The sequence below is a fragment of the Melospiza georgiana genome, chromosome 10, assembly GCF_028018845.1.
Source record: "Melospiza georgiana isolate bMelGeo1 chromosome 10, bMelGeo1.pri, whole genome shotgun sequence".
Lineage (NCBI taxonomy): Eukaryota > Metazoa > Chordata > Aves > Passeriformes > Passerellidae > Melospiza > Melospiza georgiana.
The window spans coordinates 7,125,515-7,145,808 of record NC_080439.1 but is presented as its reverse complement, the minus strand read 5'-3'; the positions used below and the strand labels follow the sequence as shown (position 1 = coordinate 7,145,808).

Sequence of the window (20,294 nt, the reverse complement as noted above, 5' to 3'; positions counted from 1 at the left end):
GAGGGTAAGCAGGAAGGGGGCTCCTTGCTGCCAATTATTGTCTCAAGACACTGTGTTATCCTTGATGCTTCAAAAATAAAATTCAGTGCTTCTTACAAGCATCCACAGCCAACCATGCCAGGTAGGACAAGAGGCAAAAAAGATCTTCCTCATGACATCTGTATTTTTTTCGCAGGTAGCTTGAGGCACTGAACCCTGTACTATTTGTTTATTTTTAAGAAACTGTTGCCCCCATACATTGTTGTTCCTTTTTTCTTCAATACTTTAAGAATAATGCAGAACTGTTCTCAGCGGATGATCAGTGCAATAATCTGCACAATACTTCAAGTCACGCTTTTGGTGCATCCTCATCAGGCCTGACTTTCACTGTCCTGCAGCAAACTTTTCTTCTCTAAAAATATCCCATAATACATTTATAGATATGTAGCAAGACCATTGTCTTCTGTGGTCTGTGTTGGTAGGCTGCCACGGGCCCATATTTGTTAGAAATCTCACTGAAAACTCCTTGCTCCTCCAAACCACCTCCCAAAAATTTGTCAGCACTTATTGCTGTTTGGCTCACCTTTGAATCATGCTTTGAATACTTCCTTTAATGTCTTTTCAGATGCTTTAGCCAGACAATTATCACCAATGGAGGGCTTCTGCATCAAGGCTACCCTTCCTTTTTTTAGAGACTTTTTACAAGATCATGTAGTGACAGGACAAGGAGGAATGGACCCAAACTAAGAGAGCGTAGGTTTAGATCAGTTATTAGGAGAAAGTTCTTTTCTGTGAGGGTGGTGAGGCCCTGGCCCATGTTGTTCAGAGCTGCTGTGGCTGCCCCATCCCTGGAATTGTTCAAGGCCAGGTTTGATGGGGCTTGGAGCAACCTGGGGGAGTGGAAGGTGTCCCTGCCCACAGCAGGGCTGGAATCAGATGAGCTTTAATGTCCCTTTCAACCCAAACCATTCTACGGCTCAGTGATTCCTGCCAAGAGTGCTGTGTCTGCCTTGGTCTGCGAATGGTGGAACTCAGGGGCACAGGGTTACACCCTGAAGCACAGATGGCTTCACAAGGTGACAGGCAAGTTCACAAGGACTGACATTAGTGTTTATGGTCACCTGAGCGCAGCGTGGCTCGGGAAACCCACCTGCTAGTTGTGGAGACAATGCCAAAGGCCTGCTCACAAACAGGACACGCACAGTGTACCCTCGCAGACCCCTGTCAGGCGGTGTCCCCAGGGCAGGTGCTGCCAGCCCCAGACCTCTTTGGTGTCCCCAGGGCAGGTGCTGTCAGCCCCAGGCCTCTTTGGTGTCCCCAGCGGCAGATGAGCCGCCCCTCTGCCGGCTCAGGCTGGGTGCATCTGGCTCTGGCAGAGGAGCGGGGGGCTCTGAGGGGCTGCCGGCGGCTCTGGGGCTGACACCCTCCCCTGCAGCACAGCCACGAACGGCAGAGCCCGTGCCCGGCCCGCTGTGCCCCAAAGAGCCGCGTCCATCCTCAGCGGGCCCGGCCCGGCCCGGCTCGGCTCGGCTCGGCTCGGCTCGGCTCGGCTCGGCTCGGCTCGGCCCGGCCCGGCCCGGCCCGGCCCGCGGGCGCAGCGGGGGCGGCGCCGCCCGAGGCCCCTCCCGGCCGGAGCCGCCGTTGTCGCCGTTGCCAAGCGCCCGGAGCCGCCTCAGCCCCGGCCCTGCCGCAGCCCCGGCCCTTGCGGGCCCCTCCGCGACCATGGAGAACCCCACGGCCGCCTCGGTGCTGGCCGACCTGCAGTGGGATCCCGGCTATGCTCTGCCTGTGGCCAACGCCGAGAACAAGGCGCTGGAGGAAGAAGTGAGTGCGGAGAGAGGAGCCCGGCCTTCCCCCGGGCCGGGGAGGGAGGGAGGGATGGATGGATGGATGGATGGATGGATGGATGGATGGATGGATGGATGGATGGATGGATGGATGGATGGATGGATGGATGGATGGAAACCTCTCGGGTTCCGCGGAGCTGCCTGGGAATCGGGAGGGCGATGCCCGCATCCCCCGAGCCCCGCAGGAGCAGCGGTGCGAGTTGTCCTTTCCCTCGGCAAACTCCGGGTTTTCTCCTGAAATCCCTTATTTCACTGCTTTGGAGGGATGTAGCAGAAACATGCGCAGTTTTCTTACGTTATTTTCTCATTAATACGTGCAGTGACTGTATTTAGGTAATTGCAGGTAATAAACACTTGACCACAAACAGTAACTTGTCGATTCTGACTCTTAAACAGCTGCACAAGTTGCAAAAGGAAAAAGAGGACCTGCAGAATGAGCTGACCAACTGTGAGGAGCGCATAGAGGCAATGACGTCTCATTTGAAAAACGTGAGACAAGAGATAAACTTCTCTCAGGTAAAACACCCACCCCCTGTAGCAGGTCCGTTTAGACAGACAGACCTGTAACCTGAGTATCTCTCTGTGCCTGGTGTCCCTATCTATTTTGCCAGCTTTGTTAGAGATCTGTTAGGCCTTTATTCCAGAATTTCCACAGGAAACAAAAGTTAAGCTACATACCTCAGAGATATTATTTGATCGTCATTAAGACCACCCAAATTCAAAGTACTGTACCTAGGAAAAAGGCAGGAGGGGTGCATTTTAGATTTCTTCCTGAATGGGGACTTCTGTAGATATTAATAGAAAAAAAAATGGTCAAGGAAACACTAGTGTAAGGGAAAAAAATTATAATCTTTATAATGGTGAAGAATTAGTTGTGAAATGCTGGTGAAGACTTAATTCACAGACCTCAAAAATGAATTGAGATGGTCAAGATCTAAGTCTTTACCTACATTCTGAATTAACTGACCAAAAGGGCTGGTTTAGACTTCTAAAGAGTCTTGAGACAAAGATTTATACCTTTCAGATAAAATATCCTGGTGAAAAAGTCTTAAGGAACTTCTCTGCAGCTGAACAACTTCTTGGGTTTTTTTGGCCAGGTTCAAGCATTAATTTGAATTAATGGAAAGAAAGGTTAAGCAATATCCAGGTACTGTTATAGCAGGGGAGATCTCTCTTAGCACAGAATGATAGAATAATTTTTATGCTGTGCCTCCTGGATCTGATCACCAGTAATGCCACTGGTGATCAAGAGCATCAAGATTTTGGTGCTGAAATGTTAAGATTCTAAATCTTGGGTGAAAAATCTTAGAATTGAGTTTTTAGGGCTACAAAAGGGCTACAATCTGTGGATACTTGATACAATGTGTACATATGTATAAATAACAATATGTGTATTTAAGATACTAAAATCAATAAATTTTCTCTGAAAATTCCTTCATTTACATGGTGAAACCATCTCTGACTTGGGATTCAATTATATATGAAAGAAAAGATTGCTGATGTGTGCCTTTTGTTTATTGTAAAATACTGAGCTTTATTATTCTGCAGTCTCTTTACAAAGCCAAAGAGAGTGAAATTGAAACTGAACATCACTTTAAAGCCCTTGCTGAGAGAGAATATGGACGTCTCAAAAACGACATTAAACGACTGAAAGATGAGATAGCTTCCTTGAGAGAAAAGAGAAACACTCAAGAAGTAAGGTTTGAAATGTTTGGAAGGGAGCACCTTTATTGCAAAATTTTATGGCTTGTCCTCACTTGCACATGGTAGTATGTCATTAATAGTTAATTATAACAAAGCTTATAAACTGTAGCAGATGATCTGGATGGGCTTTTCCCTGTGCAGGCAAGTAAAATGACACTGAGGATGTTATTGCATAGACTGGTCAAGACTTAGCAAATATTAATTAGATATTGAAAGAATTCTGTTCTTAATGCCAGATACACAGCCATGCAGCCATCTCACTGTGTTTCTAATTCTCACAGGTATTTTCTCAATGGTTTAAAAATCAAATGGTTGGTGGCAAATCATCTCTGCATAAAATAAACTTGGGTCATGATTTCAAGATGAAAGATTTGGTTTAAGTTACAAAGTAATCTAATGCTACTCAGTTACAGGTGGTCTTCTGGGTTTGAGACTGTCTCTTTTTCTTTCTATTCATTATTTAATTATTTTTTTAGATTTGTTCTTTTTCTTCTTAAGTCTGTTTGTAACTCCAGTCTCTCAGAATGGGTAGCAGGATGAAGATATTCACACTGTTCATCTGGATCTAGATTCTCTCATTTTTGTGTCAGGATGTCTCTTCACAGTCATATGAAGAGGTCACATTTGAAAATTGATATGTAGGATAAGGGTCCTACATAAGGTCTAACAACTGGGCCTCAGTGAGTGAAGGAGAAACTTTCCCTTTGGATGCCTCAGATCAGTTTATTATATGGAACAAATACCCTGCAGATGGGTATATCTTACCAGAGGTTGACTTTCATGTTTAAAATTATTTGTATTTTAAATTTGTGGCAACCTACTGGCTTGTTTCTTCTTTAAGACCAGGATGTCCAATAGCATTCCTCAAGTATAATTAATAAAAAAGAAAACTATCAGTTCTGTGGACAAGACGTGGGCAGACTTGTTAGCAGTAGCTTGAACTGGTTGCTTCAATTACTATTCAATGCATATTAGATACTTGATATTGAACCTTTCATTTTCTCTTCTTTTATTAGAATACTATAATAAAGCACACTAAGAAGCTGGAAAACTTAAAACAACAGATGGACTGGGATGAGGAACTTCTGGAGAGCTGGCTAAAGGAATTAAACCGCACAGATAATGACGCCAGTGCAATCCAGAAGTATGCACTGCAAGATGAAGGGAAACTAGGAGTAAGTAGAAATGACAGCAATTTTCAGAAACCAAAGGAAGAATCATTTTATCAAGTCAGATAAAATGAAGACAAGATTTTGTACAACACTGCTTTGAACCTGGTTTCCATTTGGCACAACGGTGCAATTCCATATGAGACTCATTTTGAAGTTGAGAGAGCAGGTTTTACAATAATGAGAGACACAATTGAAGACATTAATTTGCTTATTCATCTGCATAAGATTTAAGTTTAAATTTTTTTGAGAGGATGCACAAATAGATAATGAAGTCTAGAAAACAGGGCCACTGAATTAAAAGAAGTTAGTTCAAAAATTCACCCAAGTATGAGTGAATAGTGTAGGATTTCCCTTTAGAACTGAATTTATTACTATTGCTGTTGTATTTATTAATATTGCTGAGAACAAATTACAGATGCTTCAGTAAAGCTATCTGGGATAATGGAAGACATAAACATATATGTCTGTATAAAGAGGAATTCCAATCAAAAGTTCAGAGTTTATAAGGGTGAGTTCCCAAGTATATTATTAATAAAGAGGTAAGTAACCCTGGTTATTACTCTTTTTAAATATTCTTTTTTCTTTATTTGTTAATATTATTATTTTAAAATTTTCATTAAATAGAGTAAGGAGAAATTTGATTTTTACTCATTAAATACTTAACCCAAAAACTTTGGTTTACACAATCACTCTCACTGCTGTATGCCAAGGACACCACACACACATTTAAACACAGTTGAGGGTTACTTTGGTCTTGCTGAAGTTTGGTTCTTATGGCCAGTTGTATTGACTGAAAATTTGGGAGGCTATGATGTAAATTTTTTGTTATCTAAAACACAATAAAATTGATGCCTCAATAATTTAAGCCCTGATTTTAGCAGGGCTTTAAGAATTTATAAAATGTGATCTATTTTCAAATACTTCATTTTCAAATATTTCCATATCCTTTCATTTTAGGCATTAAACCTTCAGATAGAAAAGTTGACCATGGAAGCAAACCAGAAGCGCAGAGCTCTGGACAATGAGCTTACAGAAACCATCACAGCCCAGGTTTGTGCTTAAGGTTCTCAAAGATCCCTTGTTTATATGTGGCATTTTAAACTTCAGAAATCATGGAGGTGCTTTCTTTTAAACAGATGGAGCTTGACAGAGCAGCTGAGGATTTTCGCAGGGTTCATCAAGAAAGGCAAGAAGTCATCAGGCAGTGGGAGAATGCAATTCATCAGATGCAGAAAAGAGATCAGGAGATAGATCAATGTGCTTTGGTAAAACTGCTGTAACTGATCCATTTCTGGGGTTGGGTTTGATTTGGGATTTTTTTTTTGTTTTTTATTTAAAATCAAAACTCCAGTATAATTTTCTGGGTAGCTAATGTTTTACTTAACCTTTCAAAATGCACAATTTTCACTGCGTAGCTATAAATCTGTCAGGTAGTAAGCATCATTAATGCTGGTAATTTTCCTGTTTAATTTCATCTGTTTCAAGTCTACCTGAAGTTCTGCTTAGCTTCTTTTTTTCCCGATTCAATCAATAAAGAATTATTTTATTTTCATAAGAGTTTACAGTGTCTTTTTGTTTTTAAATTATTGGAATATTTTGGAAGTTTCCTGTCCAAAACCACTGTAGTGTTTGGTGTGATATATCCATGGAATAAAGTAATTTTAAGAATGATAACTGGGCTGTCTCAGAAAATAGTAATCATAACAGGAATTGATCTTCTGGTTGTACCCTTTATTAATCTAACACAACTCATGCAAGCAAATCTAAAAAGTTTTTATCCTGACAGCTAATTGCAGAGATAAAACAGGAGATCCGAAACAAGGAAATTTTGCTGAGAGAGAAGACTGCCTTCTTGGTAAATGAAACTGTTAATAACATGGAGTATGAAAAGAAAATCCTCACTGCTGAGCGGGAAGCAAACAACCTAAGAAAGGAGTTCCAGGCTCAGGATGCTCGAAGGACTCAGCTGCAGGATGAGGTAAGGGGACCAAACAGTTCAGGAAAACAGACTGAAACTAGAACTGAGCACCAGATGGAGGAAATACAGGAATAGCATCTCCTTTTCTCTGGTTTTATACTAGGCTCTTAATAATTCAGCAAAATGTTGCTTTTCTCAGCCAAGTCCTGTTTATTGGGATCTGAGCCCTCAACTTAATCCAGTCATTGAGAGTGGTGAAAAGATTGGAATGTATTCTCTGTTGTATGGGTGTAAAGTGGATAAATTCTCTCTTAAATGGTCTAACACTGTTAGATGCCTCAGGAGGCTTCTTTCCTTTAGCAGACATAGACTGCAGTATTGGATAAAGATGAGAGAAATCTCTTCCAGATTCCAAACAATTCCTGTCCTGTGCTCTCAGGGGTGTGAGTTGATGGCCTGGTAGTGTGGTTACAATTCCTGGGGAGAACACCCACTGCTTTCACATGGATTTCTAATCAAAAAGGACAGGGCTGCCCTGTGAACAAGCCATGCTTGATGATGTCCATACTGAATTTGAACTTAAACTTGGGAATGAGCTGCACTGCTTAATTACTTAAATGCCTTTAGAAGTATTTCTAAGAAGTAATTCAAGTTTCATGGCTCTGCTGAGAAGGGATACACTTGTATTACCTGAGTAAGTTTTTTCTTAACAAGAAAATGGTAACACTGGGGTACTCAGCAAGCTTGGTGATTTTTGAAAAACCCTGCATCTGCTGTTGCCTTAACTTTGGGATAGCTTTTCTGTAGCAAGTGGTTTATAGACTGATCTCCTAATTAAACTGTAGGTAGCTCAAACATGGTGTAGGCTATTAGATTACCCTGTAATTTATGCAAGCTTGAGGGTTTGTAGAATTGGTCGGTTTTCATCTCAAGCTGTGAGATTCTTGCTTGAAGTTTTTCACAATTAATACTCCATGATGAGATAGTAGAACAGTCTCCCCTTATTAGAATATCTGTGGGATGCATGTGAGAAACAAGGAGGGAAGGAGACAGTTCAGCCAACAACTTGTGACCTCTAAGAAACCTGCTATACAAGCTCCTGATCAGTTTTCTTCATCTGTGAAAGTGAAAACAAACTTATGCTGCTAGGTGATACTGTGAAGATTAAAGAGCTACTGATTGTATTCCTATCCTATTTGATAAGTGTATGCTGTCATGTATTTTTTACCAAATTAAATATCTGTGTATTTTTGTCACAGTGATTTCTTAATCAAAATAATTTTATGTATCCAGCAAAGTTTGACACAGAAATGTTTATTAGATATATAAGGCTATCCATGTTCACAAAGAACCTCAGCCAAGTCAACTGTGCAATATAAAACCATGGTTCCACTTACACAGATGCTGTTGGACAAGAATTGCAGTCCATAGCACCTCCATAGTTCATAATTATTAATTATTATTATTTTCACCAGTACTCATACTGTGTAATTAGTCTATTGAATTTACTAGCTGGGCCAATTTACAGTACCTCAGAATTTGCAGCCCTCCTCATTTGGAGAGCACTGTTTAAAAGCAATGGAATACTTTCCAATAAATAGGAAATATAATTTTAAGTGTCTTAACATGTACCAAAGTAAATAAGAGCTTTCTTGCTCAATTTTGTCATTTATTAGCTGCAGAATTTGAAATCTGTTGTGAACAGAACTGCTTCTGACCTAGAGTCTTTGAGAACACAAATTACCAATCTGAAGAAAGAAATTCAGGGAAAACAAGCCAGGTAAGAAACAGACATTTAAAGATAACATTTGTAAGGATTAATAATACAACCAAATACTTGAGATAGAAAAGAACCTTAAATAATGTGGATGACTGAAACCTCCAACTTTCTGGTTATTCATGCATAGATTTGGCACTGGGTAATTTAGGCAAAATGCTGATGGTAATCCTTGTTTTTAAAGGGTGGGGGAAAAACAATCAGGGCCTTGCTTATCACAGATTGAAGTTTAGACTGAGGCTCAGTCAGATTTGCTGCTTCCTTTTGGCAGCATTGTCTAGGGAACCTACATTTAACCTCTGTTATTTTGTTTAGCTTAAAACTTCTTAATGAAAAAAATGCAAATCTTTCTGATAAACTGAAGCTTGCAATTGAGGAGACACTCACAGCAGAAGAGAAAGCTTTGAAGTTGGAAGAAATATTGAAAGAAGAAGAAAAAAGTGTTGAGGTAAAATGTTTTTGGTGGTTTCTAGAAATGAGGAGTTGTTTGTATTTGCAAGCTTTATATTTTAAAATTATCTCTTTAATTAAAAAAATTTCTATTAAAATGAAATTAAAGTATTGATAGGACATGTAGCTATTTCATCAAATATTGAAGTGTGTATGTAGATATGTCTGTGCTGAGAAAACTCTGAAAGAAAATAAATGATCCTAATAATTCCAACTATATTAGTTCAGGATACTGATACCCATCAATAGATTTTTTAAAGAGTGAGAATCTTGTCAGGATGACTTTTCAGTATCACTGCCACCAAAAACTTCTTGGCTCTAGTAAAACACCACCAACATTTATAAACCTGCAAAGAGCTGCAGGCAAACAGTTTAAAAAATATTTAGAAATCTTTTTATCAGATTTGGCTGGCCTGGTCTGCTCTTCATTATTTTAATTCTACTACATGATACTCTGACACATCCAACTTGTGGACTGTTAAATAATTACTGGCTCACTTTAGATTCATTTTTGTGAATAAAGATTTTGATCTGGGAAGTGACATATACAAGCTATAATAAGGTGACTTTTTTTTTAACATGCCTAATAATACCTTTCTAAAACTGAAAGCCCACTTCTTAGGCTACAAATTAAGTATAGGGAAAAAAATTCTGTATCATCTGCTTAGCTGTAAAGAGCTTTTGAATAAATGCAGTGTTGTAATGCAATCTTCTGAACTTTCCTGCGTTTTAGGAAATCCTTATACTGTTTTGTCATTTTGCTACTAATTCTCTTAAAGTATTTTCAGTACTTAGCTTCTGACTGAACATGACAGAAATATTCTTTTACATTTTGCTGGAAAACTGAGCACTGGATATTCTGAAGCTTTCATTGCTCCAGAATGACCAGGTTAAATTAATGTGGCAGCAGGTGTCCCACATGACTGACAACAAAGCTGTACCTCTGCATGCTCTCTCATACCACTGTATGCTCTCTTTTTTCTTCTCCATTTTGTGTTTCCTAGAGCATGCATGTGAAATGATGCCTTGCAGTAGAGTGAATGTCATTTTTCAAACTTTTTAACTCCACAGGCATTAATCACACATTTTAAATACACTTTCAGAAACTAGAGATGGGATGTCTTTCCTTTATAGAGAGTTTCTTAAATTACAGGCCTTGCTGTTTTGGCTTTTCAGATAATTTGAAAACAAGTAATGATGTAGCATTTCATTAAAATGAAAACCTTCTTTTCTTTCCCTTCAGACAGTTTCCAGGGTGGCAAAAGCCTTAGCAGGGTTTCTTTACCCATGTCTGTGGCAGATAACCTAAGATGACATTGAGCCTGGCAGCTCCACAGCTGCAGGGGAATATTTTAGCTAGGATGAACTGTTCTTGAACAATGTCTGTAATGTATTAGTCAGAAGCCTCCCTTCCATCACCATTAGACACACATGGCTATTTGCTGCATCTGTTAATTTGCTGTGAAGAGATATTTACAGGAACAATGTGGATGAAATGTCACTGTTTTGCTCTCTAGTTCTGTGGTACTTCTCCCTGCTCAATTTGTGGCAAAAAACTGTTGAACGGTGAGGCTCATTGAATGTCTTATCTCTTTTAACAACTTCACTTAAAGGGAGAGCAACAATTTCTGTTCAAAAAACTAATTCAGATATGCAATAAGGACCATGAAGTGAAGGTCAAATTATGATCTAGTGTCAGTGGATGAATTTATAATTGTTATTATTAGCATCAGAAATACAGCTCAGCATTTGGCACTTGCTTAAAAATCAGTTTGCTTCCAGAAGAAAGTTCCTTTGTTCAAGCATGATGCAAAGCCTACTGACATGTCCTACAGTCCATAATAATTTCATAATAAACTTACACTTGCCTTTTACATCTGGAGTTTTGAATTTGGAATTGCACTTACAGCAAGTTCAACTACAAAAAAAATCTGTTGGGTAGAATAGGCAATGTGATTACAAACCCTTAGAGAAGGCATTAAATTATCTTTTACCATTATTTAAGCCAGCAAGATGGTTACATACATATTAAATCCAGAATAAACACATTGTTACTCAATGTAGAGAAGTGATTTCTCAGGTGTTTTGCATATTAATTTAAATGTACATCTTCAAATTCTGTACCAGACTTGAGTTGAATGTAAATGAGTCCTTTGGAACAGGAAGGGGAAATCACAGCACTTGTTGTAGGATGTGAAACTGGTATGCTCAATGGCCTGAGCTTTGGAAGGGCTTTGGCTACTTATGTGGGAGAGGTGGAAGGAGGGAGGGAAAGAATAAAATTGTTTTCCCAATTAGGGTTATAAAAAGAAAATAATCTCAATTTTCATTGTTTTCAGTCCATTTCAGGTTATCTGAAATGTTCAGCATTATTTTTTATCCTGCTAAAACTTCATTTCCTGCACTGTGTTAATGCCAACTTACCTCTGAATGATTTTAGAAAGTGTTATTTTTCAAAATTATTCCATCTTAGATAAACACACATGTACATATTTGTGCACACACAGTGTTACAAAATTTAATAAACCATTGAAAAGCTTTGTATTATATTCCTGAAATATTCACAGATGCTGCAGGCAGTAAGGAGATTTTTTTTAAAAGAATGACAGGAATTTAGATTTCTGAAAGGCTGAAAAGAAGAACACTCCTATAACTGGGAAAAAAAGTCATGTAATTGTAGGGTAGGATTAGATTTTTAAAAAATGAATAAAAAATATTACTTCCTCTTTAAGTCAAATAGATTTTTTTGCCAACCATTTTGAAGACTTACAAAATTCCACGTTCATATTAATGGATATTGTAATAATATATTTCTCTCTATGATTAATAAAAATAATTTCTCAGAAATGAATTTATGTGATGAATTACTTATTTCTTCCACTTAATGATCAATTTGTCACCAGGAAAAAGAAAATGAAATGAGACAGTTAAAGGATCTACTTTTCAAGAAGACTCGGGAGTTAAAAGCGCAGAGTGAAAAGGAGAAGATTATTCTGGCAGAAATTGAGGGAGGTCAAAAAACACTTAAAAGTCTCAAGAGTCGACTGTGCAAACTTGACACAGATCTGTTAAAACAACAAGAATTAATATACAACCAGGTAAAATAATAATGTATTTTCATACTATGATTGTTTCTTGAGTCTACTGATAGCACATTGCTTGAATTCTGTAATCTTGAGCAGTTTTCCATTTTGGAAATGTTATGCAGTATAATTTGAAGGCTGCATTTATTTGTGTTTCTAGATGTACAGATAAAATTGAAATTACTGAAACTTGACAAAGTATATCACCTACATTTTGCACTTGTGTGCTTCATTATTTTTTGGATCTGCTGCTTTTACAACTAATTCCTAAAATCTGTTCTTTACTTTGATCCCTCTGAACCACAGACACCTCAGGGTATATTTTTAAAGCAATACAAGAGGTACATGCCAAAATCCTGTTATTTACTAATTGGATTATGTGCATATTTCCTATGCACCACTTTGAAAATTTGCTTTTATATCAGCATCCACTGGTAGCAACAAGATGGCAACTCCACTGTAAGCTTCCCTACAGCAGCTGTGCTGAGTGTGCTTTGTTACTCTTCTAGAAGATTACCCCAAACCATCACTGCTCATCAGTCATCTGAGATATTTTGCTAATGAGGTCTAAAAGCCAGAAAACAATAGCTTAATTGGGTGACTGTCTTAAAGCCAACATTTAGATCCAAGTTTATTGCTTATCTCAGACTATTAATTCTCTTCAAATTTATTTTAACAGGATTTTTATATTCAGCAAATACAGAGACGGCTGTCACGGTTAGAAGGGGAGATTAATTCAGATGAAAAAGAAGCTTTGGAAGGAAAAGTTGCTGAACTTAAGAAAACTTTAGAAGAAAAGAAAAAGGCATATGATGCTCTACAGTCACTGTACAGGAAACTTCAGGTAACTGCCTTAGAACATATTTGACTGTGTTTTATTTAGAACCCTCAGCAAATTAAGTAGATTGGATCTTAGTAATGAAGAAGTTGGTAGTAGGCTAAAGGGTATCAGAACTTTGTGTAACCCATGCAGAAAATTTTATAAATTCCCAATAACTTCCAAAAAAAGAGATTATTACTGCCCAAGTGAGACACCTTAGCATGAAGACAAGCATTGAATGTTGGAAAGACAAGCTGAGCTTTCATCAATGTGTGACTGATGACTTGCAAATGTCTGAGTTTATCATTAGGCCCATGCAGAAATAGGAGAATGCTGTTTTGTAACGCTATTACTTTTATAGTTTTCATAAATTCTTAAGTACAGTTGCATTTAAAGTTGTCCAAGTTCCCCGTGTAGCACTCTGCATGAGGTCATGCCATGCAGTTTGCAGAGCAGCATATTGGACACATCATGGTGATGGTTCTGATTCCAGGACTTAAAAACATCTCATCTCATTTAAAATTACCTGGTAGCTTTTGTTGCAATTTACATTCACTGAAATAAGCTCAATTTAACCTATTTTGAAACAGAGTGATATCCAAATCACCAAGAGAACAATTGATAAGACAAGAGAGGAAACAAGTGGTTTGATAGAGAAGATAGAAGAACTTACACTTTTCAATGAGAGATCACTTCAGGAGTTAAAAAAAGCAAAACACATTAAGCAGGTACAGTATTACTTTGCAACTTTACTAATACAGGACACTTGTTTGTTTGGGGTGTCATCTGCCTTCCACAGTGTTACATCCTTACAAACATTAGTACACCTTCTGTAGTTTTCTAATTTACACTTCTTTACCAGACTTGGAGTCATCTTCATCACTATCATCTTACTAGGCAAAGTGTTGCTTCTCCTCCCTCCACAGCAGGAAGTTTGATGAAATATCAATTTAATCCCACATTAGTTATACTACAACATCCACCAGGTCAGGGAGTGTTGCTGGTTTTTCCCCTGAGAAACAATTAGCTTTAAAATAGAAAATATATTTACTGCTCAAGGATGTCTTTACATAACACTGAGTTTTTACTCTCAAGCTGTGATGCCTACTAATAAGTTTGGCACAGTATTGCTATTAAACTGTAAGCAGGTTTTTTCTAACAGATTATTTGAATCAGTTTGTATTCCAGTTTAAGGAATTAGAAACACTGTGTAAATCCTTTCCTCACATTTTGACAAGCAGAAGAATACAATTCTCACTCCTCCTCTTACTGCACAATTTTTTTTCTGCAGTAGCCTTCCTAAAGGAAGCACTGACATAGTAGCAAAAAGCAAAGTAGCAGGGGAAAGAGTTTTGCCTTTGACTTCACTGGTGCACTCCCTCATCAATGAAAGCTCTTCCCCTAAACATGGAACTTTTTTGAGTTTTACAGTTGTGTATATATTAAAGGGAAAATTATGAATAAATATTAACTTACTAAATTACAAATAATCTCAATTAAAAGAATATTTCTTATTTTGATACCATTTGGCATTGATTAGGAGATGATGGTGGAAGATAATCTCTTAAAACTAGAACTGAAGCGCCTTCGAAATACTCTGTGTAATAAAGCAGAGAAAGTTCTAACACTGGAAAAACAACAATTGGAGTTAAAGAAAGTCATAGCAGAAAGAACTGAGGAAATCAGGATCCAGAAGGCAATGCTGGATTCCCAGATAAGGCTGCTGGATCAGGAACGGCACCAGCTGAGGTAACTGTTCTTACAAAAATTCAACTTGTAGCTTTGACCAAGTGCATTTTTTATGGGGGCTTACTAAAAAGAGAAGCATTTTACCCAGCTTCACCATTAGGGAAATTGAAGATTAAATTCATCTTCAAATTAAATAAATCTTGCTCAAAGATTTCAAGACAGCTGAGGCCAGCAAGAGATCCCATATGTGACCCCCCAGGCTGTAGCTTTAATGGTTTGGTGAACAGGAGATCAGTGGCCTTGCTGTGTGTGAGTGAGGAGCCTCAGCAGAAGTGAGAGGAAACCTCAGTCACAGACATCTTTTTACAGTAAACACTGTGTGTGTGACTCTGCCTTTTTCAAAATAATCTGGACGTGTGAAACCATGTATCTGGAGGTATGCCAAAATATATGAGACAGAAAAGTTGCTTTTAGAGATGGTTTACTCCTACCTGCTTGATAAAACTGCAATTTCTTTGATTCAGACAGTAAGACTGGTTTGCTTTGTGGTTTATTTCATTTGGTTGAACTTTTTCTTCTTTTTAACTAATAAAGTTTCCATTGTGTGTGCTATATAACAAATTAAATCTTATTAATTACATATAAACCCTCTTATAAAGCAATGACATAGAAATAACGTTTCCCTCCTGTAATAATCAGCCCAAAGTATCTGGGATGGCTTTAGCCCTGAAATCCCAGTATCTAGATTCAGCCAAAAATAAACACTCAGCAGCTGAGCTGCCCTGCTGCCCACACCCCTCCCAATGGGAATGAGAGTGATTTAGTGTGACTGAGAGCACAGACTGTGACCCTTTGGTGTCACCCAGCTGTTGGATACTCCCAGAGTCAGATCTGGGCTTGTTCCTGGCTGTTCTCACACTCATCCTGCCATGGGAATGTTAAGGTACCATCAGCTGGGGCAGCTCTGGGAGTGCATTGCCAAACCTGTAAATTTGGCACAGCCTCCTGGGATGCAGTGATCTGGGATGTGGAAACAGATTTGACTCAGTTTCGGTCTTCAAAAGGCACATAGGTAACCAGAACAAGGGATGTTTGTGGCTGGGAGAGCACAGAAAAACTACCAAGACCTGTAGCAGCACAATTCCTGGTACAGGCTGCTGGAATGACACCTGGACTTTGAACTGCTGCAGCAAGAATTGCCCACAAAACACTACCAGACAAACATTTTCTCAACCCTTTTACTTTCTCCCCAAACAAATCAGTGCTGAATTTCAAGATCGCCTATGGAAAATTGATAAACTGAAACGCAAATACGAAATTTTTACTCTTTCCATGATGCCACCTGAAGGAGAGGAGATGAAAAGTCAGGCCTACTATGCAATTAAGGTATTTTATCAACATCATTCATTATAATTCAATTATTTAAGCTATAGATTTCCCCAGGTTCTTAGACAACCTCCATGCCTACTGCCTACTTGGAGTCTAATTGTTTTATCTGACACCACTGGTTATTTAAATGATACAGTAATTTCACAAGAATTTATGTGGAGCTTTAATTCTGAGCACTTTGAAAACTTCAGTGCTCATTAATTTACAAATACAGAAGAATTAGTGGTCAAGTTATAATCCACTTTGAACTGGAAAGAACTTTATTGAAATCTCACGGGACCTTAAGTTCTTTCTACCTTTCATTTTACTATATGGGGTTTATACCTTGAAGAATGTCTACTTTCCCCTTTCACTTACCAACCACCTATGTATACTTCAGGTTTTCACTGGAAAAAAGAGAAAATCTGTCTTTATCCAAAATGTAGTACCCTGGTTCTTGAATAAGAATCTGTTTATTTTGATCCTCACAAAATACAGATGCTGCTGGCAGGACTAAGTGAGCTCAGGCAGAGAGGCTGGTGTCCATAATGAAACACCTCAAAGAACTTCAATACTCTAAATAACTCCTCCTTCCAGTTCCCTAGGCACCCAATCTCAGTTCAAGTGGTTTTAACCCCTAAATATTGCTGTATAATAAATATTTTCTGTATAATTATCTTAATATTTTTGGTATGTCTGCAGTCACCTAAAATAGTGGGTTTGCTTTCAGGCTGCACAGGAAAAGGAAGCACTTCAGCAAGAAGGTGATGATTTGGATGCAAAGATCTGCAAAGCTGAAAAAGAAATCATGGCTATGGAAAACAGTTTGTGTGTACTTAAAAACTGGAACAGACACTACAAAAACTCTCTAAAGGCATTCCCTGAGACAAGTATGTGAAATAGAAATTAGATAGAAAAGATAACTTAATTCTAAATAATACTTATTATTTAACTTTTGTGCCCTCTGCTGGCTCTGGAACCAGTAGCTCTAAAATCATTCTCCCTCATGATGTCAGTTACTTTTTCACAGTGATTTGGAATTAGTGGGAGAGTACTTAAAAACTCCTCAACCTAGAGGCACTGAAATACAGCCAACACCAATATAGTAATATTCTGAGATGCAGTTATTTTCAAGTGAAAATTGAGTTGTATGCACAGCAATAATGCTGCTCCATTGTTTGGGATCACAGGTGAGGATATTGAGGAAAAATTGAAACTAGAAAAGGACAAAAAGGATGCTGAGGAAAAATACAAATACAAAAAAAGAAAGATCAAGGAACTTCAAGAAAATATCCAGGTAAATACAAGTAAAGTTCAGTCACACAAGACTGCAGCATGTAGCTAAATCCATGCAAGTCATCCTAGAGGAAGAATAAGACATTGTGGAACAATTCTTTTTCTGCTCTTTTATTAAGATATGATTTTTAAAAGGTTCTATATCCCCTTTCAAAAAGTGATTATTTGAATTTTCTTGAATCACACCAAAACTTCAGGGGTTTAGTCACATTCAGCTAGAAGTTTCAGAATCCCATACTGACAGCTGCTGTTCTGGCAGCCACTAAAGCAGCCACATGTGCAGCACACAGCACCATGGTACCATCCTGCCCAGCACCACAGAGAAAATTCCACACAGCCTGGGACTCTGGCATCTACACCCCAGGATTTTTCTGGAACAGGTTCAGTTTTATCAGCACTGAGGGTGCCTCAGTTAAACAGGATTAAATTAGCTGACATGCAATTTAGCAGGTTGAGCACTGAATGCAGGCAAACAAGAGCATGTGGTCTCAGGCTCCATAGCAAGGAATCACTCGTGGTTCTCCTGGTTATCAAAAAGCCACTTGGACCTTAGGAAAGAGCAACACTTAATTCTGGTGTGTGTATAAAAGTAAACATTTCAGTTATACTTTTATTAGGCAGAAAAAGCAAAGGCACATGGTCCTATTCCACAAGATTGTTGTAAGCCCTGAGTCACTGCCTACAGTCAATAATCATTCCCATTGCTTATTCTACCACCACAGGACACAGCTCTTATTTCAGAGATGTTATTTATTAAGGTAAAGAAAAGGGACACAGATCTTCATCAGGGAGTATCAGTCCTGGTATATAATGAGGTGTTACAGCAAACCCATTCCTGCCTTTTAATTTTTTTATGTTCCTTTTATTTATTTATTAAAAAACCCAGTTGCCCTTCTGGAACTGATTTTATTCATTCCAGTCAAAGGTATCCCTCTTCTCCTACAGGAAACAATGTTGGGGTTTTTTTCAGGATAGCTTGCACTACTAAATTGGTAGGGTGCCAAGTAATTAGTTTTTGGCCACTATGAGATATATCTGAAAAGACATACCTGTAACTTCATTACCAGTGCCTTTAAGAGAGATGTAAACTACCTGGGAGTTTCTTTGTCCAGGTCTGTACCCACCAAACAGGTGGACTGGCAGAAAGTTTTGAGTTAACATTAGCACTAATTGCTTGAGCTACATTTAGAAACAAGTAGTAATGACAGCAGACCCTTTCACAAATACAAAAAGTGAAAGAATACCAAACCTGCTTTATAAACTAATTACTGTTCAAATGAATTTGCAGAGCATGCAACAACACTTTGATGTAATACAGATGCAGCAGGCTCTCCTCAAAGAGCAAAAGAAGGAAAAAGAAGCTCTTATTTTCCAGCTGAAGAAAGACATTGAAGAACAGAAGCCAAAACTAAACAGGGTTCTAAAACAGGTTTGTGTGTTTATTGATGAGAGCTTTTAACTTTATACACTACTGTGGGTTAAACTCTGTGATTTTAACTTAGCAGGTTTCTGAAAAAGTGTTGTATTTTCATAAGAATAATGCTTTAAAATATTTGTGTTAAGTGTTCCAAACTATCTAGAGAAATTGAGTCTCAGAGGGAAGATGGAACAGAAACACTGGAAGAGAGAGACATTCATCTTCGGGAGCTGAAAGCCTTCAGCAAAACTGTCAACCAAGTGATAGCTGATGTTCTAGAAGCAAATCCTGATTTAATTGCAGCCTTTCAAATGTACTTTGACAAGGTGAGCTTTCCACTTAACTGCCGCCAAAATCTTGAGTGAGAGCTCCAGCCTAGTACTGAGTGTCTTTCAAGGACAACTCACAATATGGGAAAGCAGGGAAGAGTTCACCTGCTTCCAACATCTCTGCAAATGCCAAGCACTGTGAATGCTCCTGATATCCCAATCCTGTTATACAACCAACAGGTCAACTTGTTTTTTCTTTCCAAATTTTCTAGTACAATTTAGAGCTTCCTGTGGCTCTTTCTCCCAGTGGTAGTCAGACTTCTATGTCCCTACAGACCTCACTACCTTCTACCAGGTAAGTTCTAACACTCTTGGGTTTCTTTTGGGTTTTTCTAAGATCAAGTTTAAACCAGCGAAATTAGTCCATAACTGAAAGAATTCTTTACTCTTGAAGGTCATCTCAGTTTTCTTTTTGCTGAAGACTCTGTAAAAACTGTTTCCTTACTCTGTCCTTAAAGTTTACTATAATCTTCTAGCACATGAGGAAGTTTACTTCAACATCCATCAGTTTAGATAACTGGGTTATCTAAATACAGAATTGCATTTACTTTTGTTTACTGTGCTCTAACTAAAAAAAAGTGGTTTGATATTATAAAAGGACAATCTTGAGCCACATTTTACACTTGGTAGTGTGAACACCCCTTCCTAATTAAATAGAGAAGATACTGATGCTTTTACTGGTACTTTCCCCCCTGTTCAGTGTATTCTCAAATAGAACCTGTGTCATGCTGACCCAGTTATGATCCAAAATTCTTGGGGGTTACTGAAGCCATTTAGTGCTACAGAAATCTTTTAGGGAATTTCTGGAATGAACATGGCTACTGGGTGGCTTCATTGTGAGCCACCCTTGGCAGCACTGCTTTAGATGCAGGGATTTCTGTATCCTAATAAGTAAATTTTTGTCTTTCAGAGCTCCTACTAGAAGAACTTCAGCCTCTACTGAGGTTTCACCACCCAACGTGGTGGAGCTGACCCTGCCCATCCCCACCCCTGAGGAAGCAGCAGCTCTTGACTCACAGCCAGCCAGCAGGGGCAGCATCTCTGGGATGTCTGAACGCAAGAAGAGTTAAGTCGTTTTCTGCAGGCCACTGTAGTTGAGATTTCTTACTTTCTGCAACAAGCTTTTATCCATGGAGTTACCTGGAAGACTTGCAGCTGAAGTACAATTGTCATTGTGTGGTTCTGCCACTCACCTCTGCAGATCTCCCTGGAAACCATGTAAAACCTTTTCTTCAGCAACACAGCTGCTGCCTCCAAGCGCTTGTAAACAAATCCCCCTCACAGCCCAAACCAAGGGTTCATGCTTGAGCTTACCTAGACAATAAATGATGTTGCAAAACTTGCTCTTCTGCTTCAAGTTGGGTTTTGGGTTTTTTTACATTACTCTCAGAGAACATGCAATACACTTGCCTTCACAGACACAGCACCATTCCATGGAGTAGACA

At 38.7% G+C, this 20,294-nt stretch overlaps 1 protein-coding gene across 1 annotated transcript; it reads left to right on the top strand.

Moving 5' to 3' along the window:
- Positions 1–1,613: 1,613 nt before the first annotated feature.
- Positions 1,614–20,206, top strand: CCDC39 (coiled-coil domain containing 39). The gene is made up of 20 exons (XM_058030825.1): positions 1,614–1,803; positions 2,223–2,342; positions 3,375–3,521; positions 4,547–4,705; positions 5,660–5,752; positions 5,839–5,967; positions 6,489–6,680; positions 8,297–8,400; positions 8,713–8,845; positions 11,751–11,945; positions 12,610–12,774; positions 13,341–13,478; positions 14,291–14,499; positions 15,702–15,825; positions 16,538–16,697; positions 16,998–17,104; positions 18,392–18,532; positions 18,667–18,846; positions 19,062–19,144; positions 19,760–20,206. The coding sequence occupies exons 1-20, from the start codon at positions 1,702–1,704 to the stop codon at positions 19,917–19,919; spliced, it is 2,841 nt and encodes a 946-aa protein (XP_057886808.1). The 5' UTR covers positions 1,614–1,701; the 3' UTR covers positions 19,920–20,206.
- The last annotated feature ends 88 nt before the right edge of the window (positions 20,207–20,294 follow it).

Excerpts from the sequence above, each read along its gene's own strand:
- CCDC39 (XM_058030825.1), top strand. The coding sequence starts at position 1,702 with ATGGAGAACCCCACGGCCGCCTCGGTGCTGGCCGACCTGCAGTGGGAT. Across the intron at positions 5,968-6,488 it reads AGATAGATCAATGTGCTTTG|CTAATTGCAGAGATAAAACA; the intron begins GTAAAACTGCTG and ends TTATCCTGACAG. Across the intron at positions 15,826-16,537 it reads AGGCCTACTATGCAATTAAG|GCTGCACAGGAAAAGGAAGC; the intron begins GTATTTTATCAA and ends GTTTGCTTTCAG.